Source organism: Sabethes cyaneus, chromosome 2, assembly GCF_943734655.1.
Source record: "Sabethes cyaneus chromosome 2, idSabCyanKW18_F2, whole genome shotgun sequence".
Taxonomy (NCBI): Eukaryota; Metazoa; Arthropoda; class Insecta; order Diptera; family Culicidae; genus Sabethes; species Sabethes cyaneus.
Window position 1 is genome coordinate 195,047,046 of NC_071354.1, and position 22,257 is coordinate 195,069,302.

The 22,257-nt window shown below is 40.9% G+C and overlaps 3 protein-coding genes across 5 annotated transcripts in view; 1 reads left to right on the top strand and 2 right to left on the bottom strand.

Moving 5' to 3' along the window:
• Positions 1 to 1,425: 1,425 nt before the first annotated feature.
• Positions 1,426 to 2,439, bottom strand: LOC128737463 (transcription initiation factor TFIID subunit 11). The gene is made up of 3 exons (XM_053832101.1): positions 2,407 to 2,439; positions 1,972 to 2,341; positions 1,426 to 1,914 (listed from the first exon to the last, which is right to left on the bottom strand). The coding sequence occupies exons 2-3, from the start codon at positions 2,313 to 2,315 to the stop codon at positions 1,593 to 1,595; spliced, it is 666 nt and encodes a 221-aa protein (XP_053688076.1). The 5' UTR covers positions 2,316 to 2,341; positions 2,407 to 2,439; the 3' UTR covers positions 1,426 to 1,592.
• A 2,206-nt stretch (positions 2,440 to 4,645) lies between these two features.
• Positions 4,646 to 13,299, top strand: LOC128738733 (serine/threonine-protein kinase tricornered). Of its 3 annotated transcripts, none has more exons than XM_053834073.1 (5): positions 4,646 to 5,748; positions 10,149 to 10,678; positions 10,736 to 11,373; positions 11,432 to 11,595; positions 11,663 to 13,299. In XM_053834073.1, exons 2-5 carry the CDS (start codon positions 10,214 to 10,216, stop codon positions 11,770 to 11,772), a joined length of 1,377 nt encoding a protein of 458 aa, XP_053690048.1. In that variant the 5' UTR covers positions 4,646 to 5,748; positions 10,149 to 10,213; the 3' UTR covers positions 11,773 to 13,299. The 3 variants fall into 3 exon arrangements, with proteins under 3 accessions (XP_053690048.1, XP_053690049.1, XP_053690050.1); XM_053834074.1 differs by having other exon boundaries at positions 4,646 to 5,647; XM_053834075.1 differs by having other exon boundaries at positions 4,646 to 4,929.
• A 6,475-nt stretch (positions 13,300 to 19,774) lies between these two features.
• LOC128736507 (voltage-dependent calcium channel subunit alpha-2/delta-3) overlaps positions 19,775 to 22,257 on the bottom strand; it is a 33,579-nt gene continuing 31,096 nt past the window's right edge. Inside the window, exons 17-24 of the mRNA XM_053830992.1 lie at positions 21,939 to 22,044; positions 21,578 to 21,616; positions 21,314 to 21,415; positions 20,693 to 21,248; positions 20,525 to 20,624; positions 20,195 to 20,402; positions 19,939 to 20,140; positions 19,775 to 19,879 (exon numbers count right to left, since the gene is read on the bottom strand). Coding sequence (XP_053686967.1) covers positions 19,775 to 19,879; positions 19,939 to 20,140; positions 20,195 to 20,402; positions 20,525 to 20,624; positions 20,693 to 21,248; positions 21,314 to 21,415; positions 21,578 to 21,616; positions 21,939 to 22,044 — 1,418 coding nt within the window. The remainder of the gene's footprint in view (positions 19,880 to 19,938; positions 20,141 to 20,194; positions 20,403 to 20,524; positions 20,625 to 20,692; positions 21,249 to 21,313; positions 21,416 to 21,577; positions 21,617 to 21,938; positions 22,045 to 22,257) is intronic.

Below are 22,257 nucleotides of genomic sequence, written 5' to 3' on the forward strand. Positions count from 1 at the left end.
GATCGTTTTCTTTTTATGTATGATCTCGTAACCGATCGTATAAGCTGCTTGCCTGTGTATGCACATATGGTTTTAATAATTTTTAGAATTTAGGGCACAATTATGCAACTATGTTCCAGCGGTTCGTAGACATGCAGAATGCGAAAAAAATTTATACAGATAATAAGAAACAGTTTAGGAAGTATTTCTCTTAATATGTTATTCATTATGCCAATATAAAAATGTTGATTTAAATTTCTAGGAAGATCAGCCAATGAAAGACTTGGTTCTTTTGAGAAAAACTTCATTCAATACTGTTTCTGCAACCGTCCACTGAGAGAAATGCAGTCAAAGTTTGCGTATACGTTTCCAGAAGCATATTCATGTGATAAGGTACGTTTCGATAACGCTCTGTATTTGTACAGTCCATTGCCCTTGCTGCATTTCTTCCGTTCTGTTTTAAACGTTATCAATAAGCAATGTTATGTGCTATTTATGCACATGCATATGATTGTCAGCAATATGAAATATGACATTTTTTTATTACTATTTGCTTGAAAATTTATATCTTACTTGTTTAATCTGCTTTGTTCATTTAGTTTCAGAACTAAAAAGGCACTGGTCCGATCTTTTATGTTTTTATAACGATATTTTTTCAAGTAGAAGAAATTATATGTGTATCCTGTTCACCTTATGTCCTTAGAGCAGCACAAGCCCTGCAGGGAAAGAGCGAAAAAAAGATAATGGCAAGGGTCATATGAAACTTATTAGGTTCGTAGTTCGTTGCATTTTGTCAAGCTAGGAGGCTCGCTATTGGTTGAACTAGCTACAATAGGCCCCTATTATTCCTCAACAAACATTAAAATGTGGTTAAGTCTGTTCTAGAACTGAAGTTTTTGGAGTGCCTTAGTAGAATGCGAAATCGACGAAATACGAATCGTATTCCGGTTCAAAAACAGACACTGAGGAAGCTTGCAAGTCGTAGGCGAAATACGTATCTGTCAAGAATAAAATATACACAGTAGAACCACGACCACCCACATTGAAAATTGTCTCTAATTTATTTACAGTTCGTTCTATTCAATTTCGTTTTTTAAAAAGAATTTTGCATGAAAATGCAAGCTTTAAAAACCGGTCATTGCTAATCCATATTGGTTCGAATAGATGAAAACAATTTAAATTGAATTTATTTGCGGCATATTTGTAGTAATTGTCTCATTAAAAATTGACCGTAGTTATTCTGAGTATTTTTGGGTCAAACAAGTGCTATCTTTGTTCCCCGTAATATAACAATCAGTAATACTCAGACTCAGACAACTAAGTAGAAACTAACTTTGAAGCATAACCGCATAACTGTGCGGTATGAATGGTGATTCCACAATCAATATTTTATATATCATTTGCGAGTAGGATATGAAAAAATACCAACATTTCTACTAGTTTTTCTTCATATTTTACTTTCAATATTTTTACAATCAGACATAGAAAACACTGCAGTCAGGCCATATTTATCTAGTTACACACATAAATTGAGTTTGGATCTTAACCTCAGGCTTTATCAATTATCACCTAAAATATACTTATGTTACTAAACCAATCTTCTCCAAAAAGAATCAATTCATTTTAAAGAACTGTTTGTGCCCCCGCCCGTTTGGAATTTGTCCCCGTGCCCGCAGCCGTCTAACCGCTTCCCTGAGATACTTCGGTTGGATGGCCCCGGTTTCTTCCGTTCCTTCCATAACGTCGAGTGCTTCCTCGACCACCTCGCCGACAAAGACCTTTGCTATACCGGACATGGCGATAACCACATTTTGTGACACCGAGCAACCAGTAATTGTTTGCATTAAGCGCTTGACGGCCGCCTTCGGGAAGGCAGCTCGCCGGTACATTTCGTACCGATCCAGCTGTTCCTCGGTGAAGTTAGATACAAGAACTCTAAAAATGTAAATCATGTTATTTTCACGATAGGTGATAATTTATTTTAATACATACTGCATTTTTTCCAACTCTTCTTCCTCCATTATCTTTTTGCTTTTCATCTCTTTCCGTTTTACTCGATCCAGATTTTTCTGCTGCTGTTCTTTACTCAGAGCTTCGTCGCTGTTATTTTGGCTCTCCCTGCCGATTTCCGGAAAGATGATATCTTCGAACTCGGTTTTCAGGGAGTATGAAGACGATCGTCCTTCTTCCTGGAGCTGTGTTGATTCGATCTTTATCGAAGATGACGGTGGCCCATCGAAAATATCCTCTTCCGAAGACAGTAATGCATGCATATCCTTTTTGCTGTCTGAAGGCATGTTGTCATCGGAACTGCTTGGCTCCAAGATATTTTCCATTGATAGTTCAATCTATATAAATTCAGCTGGAAAGTGGAAATAAATGAAAATATAAATGCAAGCTACGCTCCTTCAGTATAGTGATGTTTACTTTTTAATGTTTCTCGATGCTGAGCTGACGGGACGGAGCTGATGAACGAAAAGGCTTTTCAGCGAAGCACTGTAAAAAATCAAATTTTTCCAATATTGACTTATTCGACAGAAACTTATGCGCTGACGGTGGTGGTCTTTGGGACTAGCCGAACGGTGAGACAGTTGACAGTTTGCTTGAACAATCGGAAAAAAGTTCACTTTTTTAATTTCCTTAATGTAGTGAAACAATGCACAAGTGAAATTATTATTACAAAATGTAAGAAAATTGTGTACTTTATTTTTGGTATATACTTTGTCAATGGTTGTTACAGTATATAAGAGAAAAACTACAAGGTATACAGCCCTAAGGGTTGTACGAAAGGGTGACGTAGGACTATTCAGATCATCAGATCAAAGATTAATGTAAACCTAGATGTAAACTGCATATTTGGCATATGTATGTTTATAAGAATCTGTGAGTGCCATAGGCCCTTTTGATAAGCAACCACCGCTTGGAGGCGCTGCTTGAAAAAAAGTGATGAAAAGGATACAAGCTGTCAAACTCCATACAGTTTGAAAATTATTGGCATAAAATACGGTTTTTACGGAACCTTTTCATTTTTCCGTACTTTTGATTGTGAAAAATTGGAAGAAACTTGTTTGTTTATGCCAAGGTAAGTGACAATATTCGCTATATTTTTGTTACGACGAAAAAATATTCGTATTATAGTTTCGTTGAGATGAAGCATAATCGGAAACGTGCAACTGGTAGTATAGTTGCCAATTGCTGGAGGAAGAATCGTCAGTTATTTGCAGTACCACACAAGGAAAGTAAAGTTTTCGGTAGGTGGAACAAGTTGTTGAATTTAAATGGACCGTCTAGAAAGCAAATATGCGATAACCATTTCAAGCCAGAAGATTTCATTATCGGTAAAATAAGTTTTGTGTTGTAAATTGTGCGATGTTTCATATATCTATTTATTTTCAGTCAAACGCAGAAGATTAAAAAACACGGCTGTTCCGTCGATTCTGCCAGTGAAAAACAAAATAGTAACCTTCAAGCCCGGATGCCGGAAAACCAAGTCGTTTGTTCGGATTCCTCCAATACAGTCTTATCCAGCCCATCGGCAGGCAACCATGTTTTCGCTGCCAACATCTCGTGTGTGCGAAAATGAGATAGCATGTCAGCACTGCGTTTCACTCAACTGCCAGCAGTCTGATTTGGGCCCGCTGTCAAATTTTGAGCCCAGGACATGCTGTCGCTGACGTTCACTGCAGCTCGATATAGAGATGTCGATGGGGTGACTCTATCCCGCTTAGGCGCGTCCGGCAGAAATCGAACAAAAATCTGGCAGCGAAAAACTTTTTCTGCCAGGCATTGTGCCGGATTTCTGGCCGCCGTCACCCGTGAAAACTAGCAGAAATGCAACAACCGATTCTGGCAGAAATTTCGCCTAACGGTTTTGTCTGCCAGATTTCTGTTCGATTTCTGTCAGCCATTTCGAACAGAACCGATACCGAAACCGATTGAACCGGTTTGTGTTTTTTGCGTAAGTTTTTGATTAAAAAAGCTGTCATCAAAAATAAATACACATACATTTGCGCATTTTACACTACTTTATTGTTCATTCTTACGTTCAGCTTATTTTTGTTAGTTTTCGGTGCATTTCAGAAGCTGAAACCAGATGAGCGAGATCTTTGGTCTGAAAACAAAAAGAATGCACAGAGCACGCACGTTATTGGAATCGACCATTTAAAATGTTTCGTGAGGCTTTAAAAACAGAAACTAAATCCCGAAGAAACAGGTTGAATAATATTTTCTTACCTGCACTGCAGAACTGCAACATTAGGCAGCATCGTGTGAAGCACGTATCTCCCGTTTTAAAATGTCATTTTTGACATACATTAAAGCGAGCGAAAAACAAAGAAGACGAACCGGTTCTGAATGTCAAATTTTGCCGGCGCCATATTGATTCTGTTCGATTTCTGCCGGGCATCCGAATTTTTCCTATATGCGGGATATTTCTTTATTTAATTGGGACGTCTGTTCTGCATATGCCACGAAATCCGTGTGCACACGTTGTTGAAAATGACTATAGCCGAAAAGTCCTTTTTGCTACAGTTTCCTCCAACTACCGCTGCTGTCATTTTAGCGCTGATTGATGGTGAGACTGATTTTACGCAGACGTCATTTTTTTCTTTGCACCGTGTCAAGTTGCATTGTGTATCCAGCTCGCAGAAAATAAAGAAAATCTGTCCTCGGCTTGCCTTAGTCGTCGTGTTCTCCGTGTAGTGTTATTTTGCGTGCATTTATTGGTTCTTCGCTTATACCAGAATATTTGCGTTCGGCAGATAGTGCTGCAGGTTTAGTATCTATCACCATTGATACATTGAAAAAAAAATTAGTGGACTTCAATACGTCAGTAACAACACTTTCTCTGGTGCAGCAGTACCCACTAGATCCCGTTAGATAATCGTGTTTTCTCAGACATTTCTGATCTCATGGTGAAATTTGAAAACTCTTGATATAGCACGAATGAAAGTAGGTATCGGATTGATTCCGTGAATATGATTTATTTGAACGCAGTGGCACACGAAAAGTGATTATATAAAAACAAAAAAGTGCTCGAGGAGGTGGCGGAGAAACGTAGAATTTCTGTTGACAGTGGTGTTCCCAATTTTTAGTCACTGCATTAGCGTTTCACTTTTTTCGTGGTAAAAGTAGGTGCGGAAAACGCTACCATTCCGAGGAAAACCATTGTGCAACAACGTTGCACTAAGTGTTGGCGGAACGAGCCGAGGAAGGAACAGAAAATATTTTCGTTGAAAATCACGTCATTCATTGTAGAACCGTACCGTGTGACGAAGACGGATAGACGTCGTGGAAGTTTAGTGCAGAATTGGTCAATCCGATAAAAATAGAACACGCGTCGATCAATTATCGGCGATTGCGAAAGGACTATTAATGAAATCTTAAATGAATTGGTTGCAGTAAAACGCGAAAGGAACGCTGTGTTCTATTTATCTAGCGATTGCGAAACTGATATCGTCATTGCGTTGAGCATCAGTCAGTCAGTGTAATTGCGCGACTGGCAGCCGTACTGGGCAAAAGTAGGCTGACGACGACCAGCGAAACATAAACTCTGCAGAGTCATCTGGATCATCATCAGCCGACGGTGACGGTGGCGAAGGCATCAGTCGATCAAACACAGAGGAAAAATCGTTGGAGCACAAACAACAGAAAGGCGAATTACGCAAAGGTGGGACAAGGTGAAGCGCAGAGAAAAACAGAAAATCGTTGTTGTTTTTTCCTTCGTTATTTACCTTTGAGTACTTTGGGGCTAGCTCTAAACTGTGTGTGGTGAGTAAATCTGATTGATTGAGTAGCGTATATGGAGCTTCTCGGAAGAAAAACGGGCATGTTGCGCTCCGCAAACAATTAGTGCACTGCAGGGTTTATTCGCAGTACGTTTACTATTATAATGTAAAAAGAACATGGGTTTTGTACGAAATAGAGCATAATGATAATTTAGACAGAAATTAAAGGTCGAGTAAGGTGCACAATTAATATTTCTCTTATCAAGGTTACTGCCTGTCTTGTATTATTTATTTAGTTTTGGATCAGGTAGAATGAGCTTATCGGTGCGTCTTACCAATGGTCTATTTACGCTGTAGATTAAAAGATAGATAATCATGCAATTCAAATAATAAGCCCTGAATTTGCTGCGACCAAAAATATGAAATAAATTAGTGTTTTTAACAAAAGTTTTTTATATGATTCGAGTGGCAAATTTTGTGTGTTCTTAAGTGTTGCGTAAACAATTTTCAATATTCCAAATCATTAAAAATATTGAAAATCGGTCAAAAAACCGTTGGGTTATATGCGCTCAAATTCTTTATTTTTTATTCGTGACGCTCGCACTTCTTCAGTTTTTGGAATAGCACCACCTTCCATAGCTGGCCGTAAGACGTACTCCTACGTTAAAACCATAAAGGTTGTGTTCTAGACACGACCGTATGGCTCACGTAGCACTATGATAGACTGTTGCACCGGAACTTGCACTCAGATATGAACTTGGAATTGGGATCTGAACCTGTTCTTATATCTGAACATGGATTTGGACTTCAGTTAGGACTAAGGTTACGGAACCATCTAAAACCGTTGGAAACAACCAGTTCAGAACCATATGAAGTAGAACCAGGTATTCCTGAAGGTATCATCAGTCAAACTTGTGGAGTGTGAATTAGTCGAAGTCTACGTTCATCTTCCCATTACCACTCGACACGAGTTGGCTGCAATTGAATTCGAAATTAATGACCGTTAGATGTCCAGTATCCTTTTGATGGGACCACCGAAGACGTATGATCGCATGATCAAAAAGCAAAGCATTGGGCTTAAACGTTTTCCTAAGACTTGACCCTTCTTTATCGACAGCCTTTGCAGCTGGCTGTTAGAGTGCAGGTCAACTACAGGGCTAGTGCAACGGTCCTACTGAAGTACCGAGATTCCCGAGATTTGAACTGCCTTGTTAGACCAGCTTCGTACCTCGAAGCTAACTAGGCGGTTAACGATCGCATGATCATGGGTTTAAGCGTCCGGGATCAAACTGAAGGCGGATACTGTTAAAGCGAAGGCCCTCCAGGATGTCAAGTGGCAAGATAAGTCGTTAGGATGTGATGTTAAACGGCCGTTCTATGGTCAGAACAAGAGGGCCGTGAACGTGAAGTTGGACAAGTCCAAGGTGAAATGTTACCGATGTAAGCAAGTCCGACACTAGGCGTTCAAATGCAAAAAGGAACCGGAAGTTTCTAAGGAACCACAAAAGGGTAGGAAGAAATTGCATACGCACTCGGCATTTGCGGTGACGAACTGAGGAAGATTGGATTTTCGTCCCGTATGTCACATATGATATATTGGTATTAAATCAGATCGGACCAGATCGCAAAACTTAAAAAAAGAAATTAATGACAGCCATCGATCACGAATTTTCTAAGCTACATTTTACTCTAATCAGATTACATAAATGTAGCAAACAGCCAAAGTTATGAGATGTTTTCGAACGAATAATAGCTGTAAACCATACAGAGCAGCTTTGAACGCGTTATTTTCGAAATCAGAATTCTGTCATTTGGTTCGGTCTGATTTAACACCGTACACCGACCATATGAGTTGTGATCTTGTAGAGCTGGAGAACCGTAGTTGGTGTCCGTGTGTTTAATGGTGACCTGGAAGTAGAAGCTGATAGACGAAGCAAATCTATTAATAAATTATGGCTAGGTCGAAGACTTACGGAATTGATCATCGAGTTATCTTATTGAAGGACTCGACAGGTGTGAATAGATCAATCCGGCCGGCCGATGTGAGTACTATTGGTGAGCAACACGGCGGTCTGTACAAGCTGCGTCTGAAAAGTATAAATCATTGATGATTGCAGTAGGATATGTTTCGTGTACTTCCTGCGGATGAAAACAGAAGTGCTGGATTGCTTTAAAGATGTTCAATCTTATGTTGCGAAGCAGTCTGATCGTTGTGAAAGCGATTGATGTTTAGCTTGTGCATATGAACTGTGCAATTGTTGAGCGGGTACGATGTCTTTCATTCGATGAGTGTTTGGGCTGAGGCAGTTGTTGAAGAAAAGTTCATCGGAAAAAGGCATGATCCGTCACAGTTGCATGTTCCAAAAGTGTGAAGGAAGAAATGAGATTCCAAATCCAATGCTGGAGTAATCGTTGGAACCCTGCGGGAGATGATATTGCTGAGCATGGTGCTGAGCCAGAGAAACATCTTAACTAGGTTCAACTCTTCATCTTAACTCATCCACAACCAGAATACTAGCTTGAAACAGTTTGGCGCAGTGTACGGTAGCGCTGGATTACAGGCAAATACCTTGATGTTAAAAAGAGTTTCGGTACAGCATCTCAAAAGACTGTCGCGTCTCAAGTGCACACGAAAAGCGAGCCTGCTACGTACCACGAGGCGATGCGACACGACGACAGTACCTTGTGGCGAGAGCCCATGCCAGTAGAAATCAAATTCTTGAGTGACAACGAAACGTGGGAGCTCACATACCTATCGCTAGGGAGGAACGCGCTCAAGTCGAAGTAGGTCTACAAGATTTAAATGAAGGTAGACGGGTCCCTGGAGAGATAAAAAGCCCATTTTGTCATTAAGGGCACAACTAGGTGAAAGGTGTGGACTACCAGTAAACCTACGCGCCTGTGGTGCGGTATGCGACCGTCCGTTATATGAAATCGGTGGCGGCCGAGCTGAATTCGGGGGTGACTCAGCTGGATACAGTGATTGCATTTCTTCAACGTGACCTAGCTGACTAAGATACCTAAGAATTCCTGTGTATATATCCTGGTTGACAACGCGAAGATATTGTAATTGCGGTTTTCTGTTGACGATCTTCTGATATGTATTTTCGAACGACAAACAACTGGTCGCGATGGTCAAGAAACAACTGAAGGCGACATTCTTAGTGGAAGATCTCGGCGTTACGAAGCTAATCGGCATCCGTGTAACTCGCACGAAGGGGAAGATTATGCTGGAGCAGGAGCGTTACGTGAATAAAGCTGCAGTAGTTCGGCATGACCAACTGTAAGTCCGTGTAAACACCATTCGACCCGAATTACCTAGAAGATGTATCCGATATTTGCCGAGGAAGCTGAGCGAATGGTACAAGATCAAAAGCCGGGTCCTGGCCGAATTCAGAAGCTTTAGCGATACAGACTGGAGAAATAATGCGGAAATCAGAGGGTCTGTAACAGGATACGTATTTGTCCATATCCATACTGTAAGAGTGATAGCGTGGAATCGTTGGAGAAAACCACCCGTTGCCTTATCAACAACTCAGGCTGAATATGTCATCATTCAGAAATCTATGCTTTCTACGAACCGGTACGCTGAGGTTTCTGGAACCGAATCATCAATACCACTGTATTGCGATTACCAGGACTGCCAGTTGCCTAACCTTTTCCGCGTTGGTTATTCTGCAAGAACGATACACATACACAAATATTTATTATCGATTTTCACTATTTCTCAATTGAAATACAGTTTTTTATTCCATGCGAATCGACTGGTAGAAGAATTTCATATCGATTGTTGCAAATATCCTTTTTTTATTCAATTTAATTCATTGGTACAGCTCAACTGTGGAGTAAAACCTTTCAATTGAAATAGGGAAAGCCAGCGGGAGTGATAATTCCAATGCAAAAATCTTTTAACCTGACCGCTTTTTCGCCGACGATGTTCTTTTGTGATAGGATTGAAACTGCTCAACGCAAGAGAAGTTTTGAAAATAGTCTCAAAGAACATATTTCGCAAGCAAAGAAAGCAAAAAAATATAATTCAATTATGATTCAATTTAGGTCTTTGCAAATCATTTTCTAAGTTATTGTCACCCGCCCTTCCCCCCCCCAGTGGCCCAATACCGGAGGGACAAAAACTTTTTAAAATATTTGTAAAGGCCTTATTATTTTATGTCTAAAGGACATACCTACACATTTTTAAATAGAACTGTACAAATTTCCCTCGCAAAATCAATAACTATTGGAAATTAGATATTTCTGAAAGTCTGGATATTTATAGACATATATCTGGGTTTTTTAACAAAGCAGTAGGTTTCATTAATATTGAAAAACTAGGATAGTTTTTAATTAATTTGCATTAATAATGAATTCCCAGAATCCTATAATCCGTTCCTACCGTAACCTAGGGACTGTCTAAATTTATCAATTCTCCGTGTGTTTCTTCAGGCAATCCAAGAATTTTAAACACCTCTCGCGGATAGGAAAAAAAGCGACCAAAAAGCGCAGCGAAAATGACAGCCACGGACAACACGATCCGCTTCAGTGATCACACGTTGGACAAAGCGACCAAGGCGAAAGTGACGCTGGAAAACTACTACAGCAATCTGATAACCCAGCATGGCGAGCGCAAACAGCGTCAGGCCAAGCTGGAAGCCTCCCTGAAAGACGAGGCCCTATCGGAATCCCAGCGGCAGGAGAAACGGATGCAGCACGCTCAAAAGGAAACGGAATTCCTGCGACTAAAACGATCCCGACTAGGGGTGGAAGACTTTGAGGCACTGAAGGTCATCGGTCGGGGGGCCTTTGGTGAGGTGCGATTGGTACAGAAAAAGGACACGGGGCATGTATATGCCATGAAAGTGCTTCGGAAAGCGGACATGTTGGAGAAGGAGCAGGTGGCACACGTTAGAGCCGAACGCGATGTACTGGTCGAAGCCGACCATCAATGGGTTGTAAAGATGTACTATAGTTTTCAGGTTAATTGATTTGAAAGTAAGCTTTTGGGGTGTTATGCTACAATCTACTGATTTTAGGATTCGGTCAATTTGTACTTGATTATGGAGTTCCTACCGGGTGGCGACATGATGACTCTGCTTATGAAGAAAGATACGCTTTCGGAAGAGTGTACTCAGTTCTATATCGCTGAAACGGCCCTTGCTATCGACTCTATCCATCGGCTGGGTTTCATACATCGAGATATAAAGCCAGACAATTTACTTCTGGATGCTCGCGGTCACTTGAAATTGTCCGACTTCGGCCTCTGTACTGGATTGAAAAAGTCTCATAGAACGGATTTCTACCGCGATCTGTCGCAAGCGAAACCGTCGGACTTCATCGGGACCTGTGCCAGTCCGATGGATTCGAAAAGAAGGGCAGAAAGTTGGAAAAGGAATCGCCGAGCATTGGCCTATAGCACCGTTGGTACACCGGACTATATCGCACCGGAAGTATTTTTACAAACCGGCTACGGACCTGCTTGCGATTGGTGGTCCCTCGGGGTTATTATGTATGAAATGCTAATGGGCTATCCACCATTTTGTTCGGATAATCCACAAGACACATATCGGAAAGTGATGAACTGGCGTGAGACACTAATCTTTCCACCGGAGACACCAATCTCGGAGGAAGCGCGGGACACGATCGTCAAATTTTGCTGTGAAGCCGAGCGTCGGTAAGTTGATTCTTTGCTTTTCCATCAGCGGCAATTGTTATAGCGATTTGTTTTTCAGATTGGGTTCACAACGTGGTATTGAAGATTTGAAATTGGTTTCGTTCTTCCGCGGAGTCGACTGGGAGCACATTCGAGAAAGACCGGCTGCTATTCCGGTAGAAGTTCGTTCAATCGACGATACTTCTAACTTCGATGACTTCCCCGACGTTGCTCTGGAAATACGTAAGTAACAAAGTATAAAATGTTATGAACTGATGAAAAAAAGATTTTCTCTCTCCTTTTTCATCAGCCGCTCATCCAACACCGGAAGGAGAGGTACTCAAAGATTGGGTCTTTATCAATTACACCTTCAGACGGTTCGAAAGTCTCACGCAGCGTGGTACTCCGACGAAGAAATAAGCTCGTTAAACTTTCGTTCCGAATTTCCCCGACATCTCTTGCTATACTAATCTTTACCACACAGCTTTTACTAAGAAAACCGAGTGCAGTTGGCGAACCTAACATATAGAAAGAGAAATAGTGCAGATATATTTAACTACGTAATTATAACTTAACAACCCGCTCGGACTCTGGGGCAGGGCATTAACAAAGTGACTCAACACGTAATTAAGCATCCTCTATTGTGAAGTACACAGGTAAAGATTATGAAAAAATTAAGAAAAAAAAACATTCTCACACGCTCGTATATATCAAAGAATATTGATACTACAGGCTCTAGGGAGTTATAGTGCAAGATAGTCCTTTCCATGTTTAGATTTGGTTCATATTGTGTATGTAGTTTATTTCCAGCCTTCACAGCCAAGTAGACTTATGAATTATTTTACGTTAACAGCGATTATATGAATGGAAACGCTTGCTTAGCAAATACGATGAGTACGATAATGATTACGCGGCGTAAAGAAACCCGTAATCGCAACGTGGTGACACGAGCATCCAAATAATAGGAATGGTAACACTAACCTTTACATCCACGCCACCCTACCCCCCTCCCCCGCCCCTCCCTCCTGAAAACAATATGAACAAAAGCATTGTACCGTATTCCGTTCTAGCTCTGACGCTTAGGCTAGTAGAAAGAGGTGTTCATTGTGCGAAAACAGAACAATTATTTAGTGAAAAAAGCGAACTATGTGCAACTTCAGTAGAGACGTCCTGGTACGGCAGAGGAAATCTGTTCCTGTACTACCTATAGCGTATTTAAAAAAGAAAGAATCTAAAAAAGCACTAGTGAGCATTTCAGACAGGAGATGAATGAGTTGGATTAACAGCTAAATAGTATTAATAGGTAGTTATTATTTTAAAACCGTTTATCCTAGTTTTAAGTTTAAATGTTTTAGTTATAGTAGAGCAAACCATTTACAAACCCACTAGTTTTGATAGGCAAAGGAAGTCCGGATGATTTGTTTAGTTTTGTACATATTCGCATATTCAAAAAAAGATTATAAAACTATTTACGCGCCTTGCAGTTTTTTTCTAAAATTTATTCTTTGGCTACTATCTACTATTGTTTATTTTGCTTCAAGCATTGTTCGGCCAGCTTATGAAAAATACTTGTTTTGGTTTTTATAGATGTTTAGTACCTACTTTTATTGCTGTGGTAATAAAAAAAATATTTAAAGGCATGACTTTTTTGCAGTCGAGTGTCCAGAATGAGCAGGTGTATCTTCCATGATCTGTTTTATCACTATAACAAAGAACAAAAATAAAACGTCAAACAGCAACTGAGTGTAAGCTAAGTACCGCGTGTTTTAGTGTAATCAATTGATTGAAAATAGCTGTAGTTAATTTTTACCTTTCCTTCCTATCCTTACAGTGTATTGTACATGCATTGCGCTAGTTTATTACCTCGGCACCTTTGCTTTTGATTACATTCACACAAAGAATCTACACACACAGCTCCATACTGTACTGAGGAATAAAAGTGATACATAGAAGAACCGACGAATTGCATATTGTATGTGATAATATCAACGAGCGATGAATTTAAGTTTCACTATTGTTATCGTAGAAGTTTGAAATTTACTCGTGAAAATCGGTCTGCTATACCAAATTTTAAATTTAAATTTTCCATAAGGTATAACAGAATCTTTCCTGCTTTTTGGGTGATAGTTTTGCTGAGAAAATTTGTTTGCATTTCTATAAAAAAATTTAAAATAAGCGATTTCCCTTAGAGTTTTCTGAGGAGATAGAAGGAATAGAGGAGATAGAATGAAGGCCTCAAAATTCTCAACCGATTAAACCCCATGTTTTTTCTAGCAAAAGTAAAATGCTGAGACTTTCTGGATTTTTTTTGATCAACTAAGAAAAGACCGCACATATCCCAACCAACAATGTGAGTTTTATTGCACTCTTATGACGGTTTTCATGACCAATTATGGCCTTAAATGCCATCATAAGAGTGTAATAAAACCCAAATTGTTCCTTGGGATGAGTTTTTAATTTTGCCCATATGGTCCGATTTATAGCGGGCTGGTGGAAAGAATACAGCTTTTACATAGCTTCTTCATCGCTTCTCAACGGTTATAACATTAGATTTGGATACAGGAATGCTTTCATTGAATTTCGGATGAAGAGGTGCTCCAGAAAATAGAAATAACGAAGAGAATTACACAGAACACACATGCCATCCAACGCCTTGCACGCCAGGGAAAGAAACTAAGACGATCACCGAAACAAGGATAGTTGCAACAGAATGGCTCAGGACACTACCTACATTGGATCAAGATGTTACTAGAGGATCTGACTTCGCTTGGGAAACCACCACTAAAGCAAGGCGAAGATGGGTACACTTGATGAAGGCACGGCTCTAATGAGAATGGGAACTCCTGTTGAATTGAGGTAAAATTCATCATAAAAGGGTAAGAGAAATGGAGTATGAGCACCCGAACAACAGGTATGAAAAACGTATATCTTTATTTCTTAGCTTCAAACGTACCATTTTATATAACATTGATAACTAGACTGATACATGACTATATGACCAAAACTTGACGTTGTCTGATCTTGGAACCTGCAGAGTCAAATCGCTACTGCGTTTTATATGCTGTCGTAGGCTGTCTCGGCAGGCAGAAATGACTTTCGGAGGCCCCAATATAACATTACCCCTCGGGCCTAATGTAGAAATAATGCGCTCATCAGCGTCCAGCTAGTCAAACCCCCACAGATTACAGATTACAGGAATGCTTTCATTGATGTTCTATTTTAGGTTTCTTTCAAATCTTTCCCGTATTCCGGGAACACAGTTACTAGTTTGAGCTGGCTGCTAAGTAGCAAGGTTTATTATTTTTACACAGCTATAATTTTGTTACATCTTAACGGCTTTTGGCTAACAGATTTCGAAAGTCGAGAAACAACGGTGGACCGGTCATGTCGCGAGGATGCCGGACGACTGTACTACGAAATTTGTTCTATTCAAGAACCCCACCGGTATCGACCAAATTTAAGCTGACTTGCGAGTGTTGAGACAATCACAAAACCGGCAATGAGCAGCTCAGGACCGAGTGCAGTGTAGACGAATTCTGGATGCAGTACAAGTCTCTTCGACTCTAAGTGTTGTTAGATCATCGTCAAAGCAAAGTGCAGATCGGAAGGGAATACTTTTCCGTTCTGTTATTGGAAGACAGCCCTCGTTCGTTGACCAATGATAACGGTTTGTGGCATGTAAAATTTGTCATTGCCAACAGTAGCATTTTTATTGCGACATTTGCCCCTATTTAGACTACCCCGATTTACACGATTATCACAGTCGAATCTCGCACACGATTTCGCTCAAAGAAAATGAAGTGAAAAAGAAGGGGAAGAAGGAAAAAGAAGTCAAACTCATTGGTAGATCAAACTAAAAGCCACTCTAGTGTCAGATTAACAGTGGAAAATGCGGTACGTTGCATTAAATGATTATCACAGTAGTCCAAATAGTCATAATAGGGGCAATACTTCGCATTTTTTAATACTGGGAAGCACACTAAAAGACCGATAAATACTGAAGCCTGCTTCAGAAGAACAGGGGGCTGTAGATGAACGTTTATGATTGACTGATGTTTTTGGAGCGTCTTAGTAGAATACGAAACCTAAAAATAGAAAATAAGAAAACTTATCCAATTTAATTCTACTATGTGTCACATACACATAGTAGAATTAAATTGGATAAGTTTTCTTATTTTTTATTTTTAGGTAACGTTTATGATATCAGATAATTGCGAGAGCTTTGATAGAGGGGACGACATGATGCCGAATCAAAGAGTGATAGACGAGAAGAGCCGGCCCAGAATGTTCACAGCGGGGAGCGTGCGACTGTATGAACAAATATCGGACGAATCATAGGCTGGCCTTATATGCCCTATCAATCCAAAACTTTTGGTCTGCAAAGTAGGCTTTTTTCCTCATCGCTCATAGCAGCTAGCACCATGGCAACAAACGCAAGCCTAAACGTTGAAAAATTAAATGATTAATACTACGAGCTATGGAAGCTTCATATGGTGCTAGTGCTTTTGAGAGAAGGAGTGAAAAATGTTGTCGACGAAGAGAAACCGGAAACACTGACTACGTCCTGGATCCACTAGGATGGTCCGATTGTAGTATTGTATTCATGTTTGACATCGTCATTTTGGCTATCGTGACAAGCAAGCTGTGGAGAAAATCCTCCGAGACGGCCTCGGAACTGGCCGAAAATATACAATACAGGAACGCAGCGTGAAAACTAATTGCGGAATGGTCTATGAAGAAAAAATATGTCGTGAATCTTTTTCAAGTAAATCCGTATTCATTGAAGATCGTTGAAAAGGCATTAAGACCGCCATCGGGAGTACTGCTCTAACGGCATAAGGTGCAATGAATCCGAACCGAAAAAACGATTGGTTCGACGGCGAATGCGAGCAATTAGTGCAGGAGAAGAATGTAGCACGTGCGAGAATGCTGCAACATCGTACGAGGGCGAATGTGGAGCGACATAAACAAGCACGGAACTCGGTCTTCCGGAGGAAAAAGCGCCAACTGGAAGAACGAGATCGCGAGGCGATGGAAGAACTGTACCATGCTAACGATAAACGGAAGTTCTACGAGGCGTTAAACCGTTCGCGCAAAGGCTGTGTGTCGCAGGCTGATATGTGTCGGGACTCAGACGGTAATCTTCTCACGAACGAACATGAGGTGATCGAGAGGTGTAAGCAGTATGACGAGCATCTTAACAGTGATGTAGCAGAACATGAAGGTGACGAGATGGCAATAGATCTTGAAGCACGTGCAGAAGACGACAGAATACCAGCCCCCGACCTCCAGGAGAAGGCATCACCAGCAGAAGAGATCTGTCGACTGAAGAACAATAAAGCGGCTGGGGCTGAAAAGCTACCCGGCGAGCTGCTGAAATACGGTGGTGACACACTGGCTAGAGCGCTGCATTGGGTCATTGTCAGGATTTGGGAGGAGGAGCTACTAGCGGAGGAGTAGACGGAAGGCATCGTGTGTCCGACTCACAAAAAGGGTGACAAGTTGGATTGTTGCAATTACCACGCAATCACACTTTTGAACGGCGCCTACAAGGTACTCTCCCAACTTTTATGTCATCGATTATCACCATTTGCAAAGGAGTTCGTGGGACAATATCAAGCGGGATGCATGGGTGCCCGTGCCACCACGGATCAGAATTTCGCGCTTCGGCAAGCGGCAAGTGTTCGGGAAATGTCGCGAATACAACGTGCCCATGCATCATTTATTCATCGACTTCAAATCGGCACGGTATGACACGATCGATCGAGATCAGCTATGGCAGATTATGCACTACACGGATTTCCGGATAAACTAACACGATTGGTCAAGGCGGCGATGGATCGAGTAATGTGTGTTGTTCGAGTATCAGGGGCAGTCTCGAGTCCCTTTGAATCCCGAAGAGGGTTACGGCAAGGTACGGGATGGGATTTCGTGTTTACTGTTCAACATCGCTTTGGAGGGTGCGATAAGAAAAGCGGGGATAGACGTGGATAGTATTCACGAAATCCGTCTAGCTTCTTGGTTTCGCTGACGACGTTGACGTCATTACACGTACCTTTGAGAGGATTGCGGAAACGTACATCGGACTGAAAGCTGAAGCCAAACGGGTTAGGCTTGTCATTAATGTATCGAAAACAAAATACACGAAAGGAAGAGGTTCTAGAGAAGTGAGTGCTGCCCTCCCTCCCCGGATTCATTTAGACGATGATGAAAGTGAGGTGGTAGAAGAGTTCGTGTATCTGGGCTCACTGGTTACCGCAGACGACTCCAGCAGAGAAATACAAAGACGCATTATGGCAGGGAATCGTGCCTACTTTGGACTCCGTAGGACGCTGCGATCGAACAAAATTCGCCACCGCACGAAGTTAACAATCTACAAGACGCTGATTAGACCGGTAGTTCATTACGGCCATGAGGCATGGACCATGCTCGTTGAGGACCAACGCGCCCTTAGTGTTTTCGAACGGAAGGTGTTGCGCACCATCTACGGCGGAGTGCAGATGGAAGACGGAACGTGGAGGATGCGAACGAACCATGAATTGCATCAGCTGCTTAGGGAACCACCTATCGCTCACACCGCAAAAATCGGTCGCCTGCGATGGGCTGGGCACGTCGTGAGGATGTCGGACGACAGCCCGTTTAAAAAAGTTCTCAATAACGATCCGACTGAAACGAGACGGCGGGACGCGCAGCGAGGAAGATGGATCGATCAAGTGGAAGGCGACCTGCGGACCCTACGCAGACTATGTGGCTGGCGAATTGCGGCCATGGAGCGAGTGCAATGGAGACGACTTCTTCGTACAGCAAAGGAAACCACGGCCTGGACCTGATTAAGTCATATCATATAATCTAGTCCGACCAGTACAAGGATGGTTTCGTAATTAATAACACAAACAGATCTCACCTTTTCTTCATTTTATCACAGACTTTTATTACCAAAAATTCAATGAAAAGTTCATTTGTTGTAGTTTGTTTTAAGTATGCCTTTGTTTCGTCTCTTGAACATTTTGCTTGAATTTACCCGACCTGCTTCTTCAAGAGACTCCACACTGTAATTTGCGACTGATTTTCTTTTATCTAATGCTACAGAATGTTCACTATGTATTTATATTGTTTGCAAAATGGCTTTAAGTAACAAAGCTATCTTGGTTTGTTTGTATTGAGTTTCATTTTTAACTTTCCCGCTTTCTAATTATGCTGGCGCGTATCGATCGATCAAAAATTAAAGAATACAAGAGAAACTAAATTATAGTACGGTGTAGTTTCTTTTTTAAATTTTAATTTCTCCTCTACGTGAATTGAAACCAAAAAAATATCATCGAGTTTTCTCAAATGAACAAGCAGCTTTGCTGAATAATGGCAATCAGATTAGCCATTATTCAACAACAGCTGGTTCTGCTGGTTTTAACTTGTTGTCCTACCGTTAAATGTCTAATATTCAGCTTTGAAAGCAGTAACTGTAACAATAAATTGTACTAAATTGAAAATTGTGAACAGTTGTGCATTAATGGGTACAGCCCTAAGTTGTTTGAAACTTGTTTCAACAGATATATGTGTGTGTATGAACCGTAAAACTGTAAGTGTAACAACCGAATACACAATACAAAAGTGGAATCTATTTTAGATTGGCTAACTTTCTTCTCATTTTTTTGTTTGTACATCAACCAACCATCGGATTGAGTTTATATAGGGAACTGTAACAAAACTTTAATATATTTGGAAACTCTTTTATATGCGCTTAATAGCAATATAGTTTGTAATAGATGTGTTTAATAAAATCTTTTGGCATTAGGTAACAAAATTGTTCTAGATTTGAGTTGAATATTCTCGTGGTGGTAATTGTACTAAATATGAACGTTGACTTTTTTAGTTCGTGTTTTTTATTCTTTAAGAAATTTTTCCTAACAAAATTCAAAGCAACCTTTGAAACTTGGTGTAGGTTCTTAGTAGAGTTCTGGAAAGCGTGCTCTAGTTAGGTTTGTTTCGAATAATTGCGTTGAGCAAGTTTTGCGAATGCAAGAAATTGCATTGCATGTAAAATAAGCGGAATGCTGGTAAGCGAATCTGGATGAATTTTGAGTATGTCGATATGAAATCATGACGAAAGCCTTTGCGTTCAGTTCTATCGATACTACCGTTTGTCGGTTCCGTCGTTCAGAAGTGATACAAAACTTAGATACTAGTATAGGTTCAAGTTTCTTCTGCTGTTATTTTTTGTTTGTTTTCGTTATTTTGTGTGTGGGTGGCACTGGTACAGACTAACAGGCGTACCGGTCATGCGATTTACATTGTAATTGTCAATTTTCATATTGAAATTTGAATCAAACAGCTATTAAATGTTGTTCGTTGAATTATTCCGCGGTACGAATTTTGGTGGCATTGCCCGTTAGTCTATGCTAGTGCTTGGTATCTGTACAAAATCTTAATCGCGGCTAATGTAGAGCTGTACTAACAGCACCGTGGCTGCCAGGAGTGCCATGTTTGAGCCGATAAGAGTTCCTCGTCCGCAGAGTTCTATCACACTTTCCTGTAAAAAAATTGTAGTAAGCGCATTTTTATTTGTTAAACAGGCAAATAGTTCTATACATTTGCATGCTTGTTGATGCAGGTTAGAGGACGCCTCCGGGGAAGCTCCGCATTGCGTGCTTTATGGCAAGCTAATGTGTCATTGTAGTCGTGTTCGACTGGCCACGTTGTTATCTGTGGCACCTGACTTGGCAGCGGACACAGAGTGTCCAGTACTAGCAGTATAAGGTTACTGGAGGGGATTGGCACTACGACATATGGTCTGAAAAAAAAATAGATTAAAATTGTGTCCGTTGGAAGAACAGGATCAACTCACCGCTCACACTGATGAGCATCCTTTCGGTACACGGCTGGATCGATGTCGTTGTTCAGCTCGTATAAAGTAATGACATGGTCGCACGGTTCCGGCCGTGTTCGGTTAATCAAAACCTTATTAAACTCCGGCTCTTTGTAGCGTCCGGCTGTGGGATCCTCGAGATCACCCATTTCCGCAACAACATCGTACGCGCTGCTGTCATATATTACTAAAATTCAAAAGATTAAAGCTATTCGTAGCTCAACGTACATCAATGGAGGCGCATGTGCATCCAAAAACAGACAAAAACAATGCGCCTCCATTTGCACGTTTCTTTTAGAAGAATCTTACCTTCATCATAAGCTTGTACAATTGTGAGGAACATCTGATACATAACCCAGAAAATATACGACACAGCATTCGTCATCAACCACCATATCAGTTTCAGCGGCTGTAAACGACACAAACGAAAACTAGTTTAGTCCCGAAAATGTTACCACAAACCAACGGCAAACTAACCGTCTGTATTATGCTGGCCATATTGAAGATGTGCTTCGCCACAAAGCACACCGCCTGATAGTCGTAGATGGTGACATTTTTGAAGATCCCATCGTCGATCAGCCTTTGCATGAACGCCGGTTTCACCTCACCGAAGAAAGCCCCCGTTTCCTGTAGCTGTTCGCTGATCACAACAAATCCGTTGTTATCGATTACGTAGCACTGGAAGTCACCAGTAAAGCACGTCTTTTCACATTGATGATCACTGTGCAGACACTGGCTTGTGGTGGTTTTGAACAGAGTATACATGGCCGAGTGATGGAACTGGAAGCCAACCACTGCGACCGGAGTCTCCTTGCCACCGTCCGTGTGGAAGATTGCATTGCTAGCCGTCACCAAAGTATCGTTCCTGTTTCCTGCATCGAACGGTACCGAGTACACGTAGCTGCTCTTGTAAGCATCATCTTTCCCATTTCCATCAGAACTTTTCTTATTTTTGTTGTTATAGTACAACTCGACTGCCCGTTTGTACCAAATCTCATCAATCGCTCGATTATTGGTTTCACTAAAATCAGGCCTAAAACAATAAAATTTTGATTAGCATATTAATTATTTAAAAAAAATTAAGAACCAATCACATACTCCGACTGTTTGGGCTCATTCATATGGTCCTGCCACCTGGTGAGTCCACTGTGTGTAGCTAGAAATGAAACAGTGATCCCGTAACGCTGTCTCAACTCAGCTCTGGTTCAGATTAACCCAAAAAAGAAAAAAACGAAAAGGGTAAACCTCATTTAGTTGATTACCGAAACAAGTGCTTCTATGTAAAACATCCAACCAACAAGAGAAGAGATGATTTTGGCGCAGCGATCCCATCTGTTGTTATTTACACACAGCATTAATTACCTTGGCAATAGGCCCATCAGAACGGCAATTGGACTAGGGCTATTCCATCGAGCGATAAATTAGGGAAATAAGTGCAATAAAATTGGCGGGGTTCGTGTATGGTGAGATTTTTATTCGGTTAATCACAAAATAAATCAGTTAGTCAACGGACATTTGGTTTCAAAAATTACCGGTGCATGTAATGAGTTTCGTGTAAAGTGCGAAAGGGGAAAAAAGAATGGTAACATAATCATCGTAAGCAAATGTTGCATAATCAGTTTCGCTCCGGTAGCCAGAATGAATTTAGCTTCATAATTTTTTTTACTAGATTTCGTGAGCTTAACTTGCCATCTATTGATGGCAGTTCGATTTCGATACTTACCCATCCTTTTCATCCTTGTTTCCGGCTCCGCCGCTGCTAGAATTGGCGGAAAACCATTCCGTCACCTTAGCGTCGTATACCAGAGCTTGCATCAAATTTCGATCACCTGTACGCATGCATGTAAGATAACAGAACCGAACATTTTTTTAAGGATTTTAAATTGAACACGACTTTCTCGGCTAGGCTTGGGATTTTTGTTATATGTTGAGTTGGTGCGATTTCGCTAATCGGTACTTTGTGATTCACACATGGAAACAGAAGAGTGTTAGGTTAAAGTGGAGGTAACTAGGAGCCGCTTAGAAAAAAAGATGATTTAATT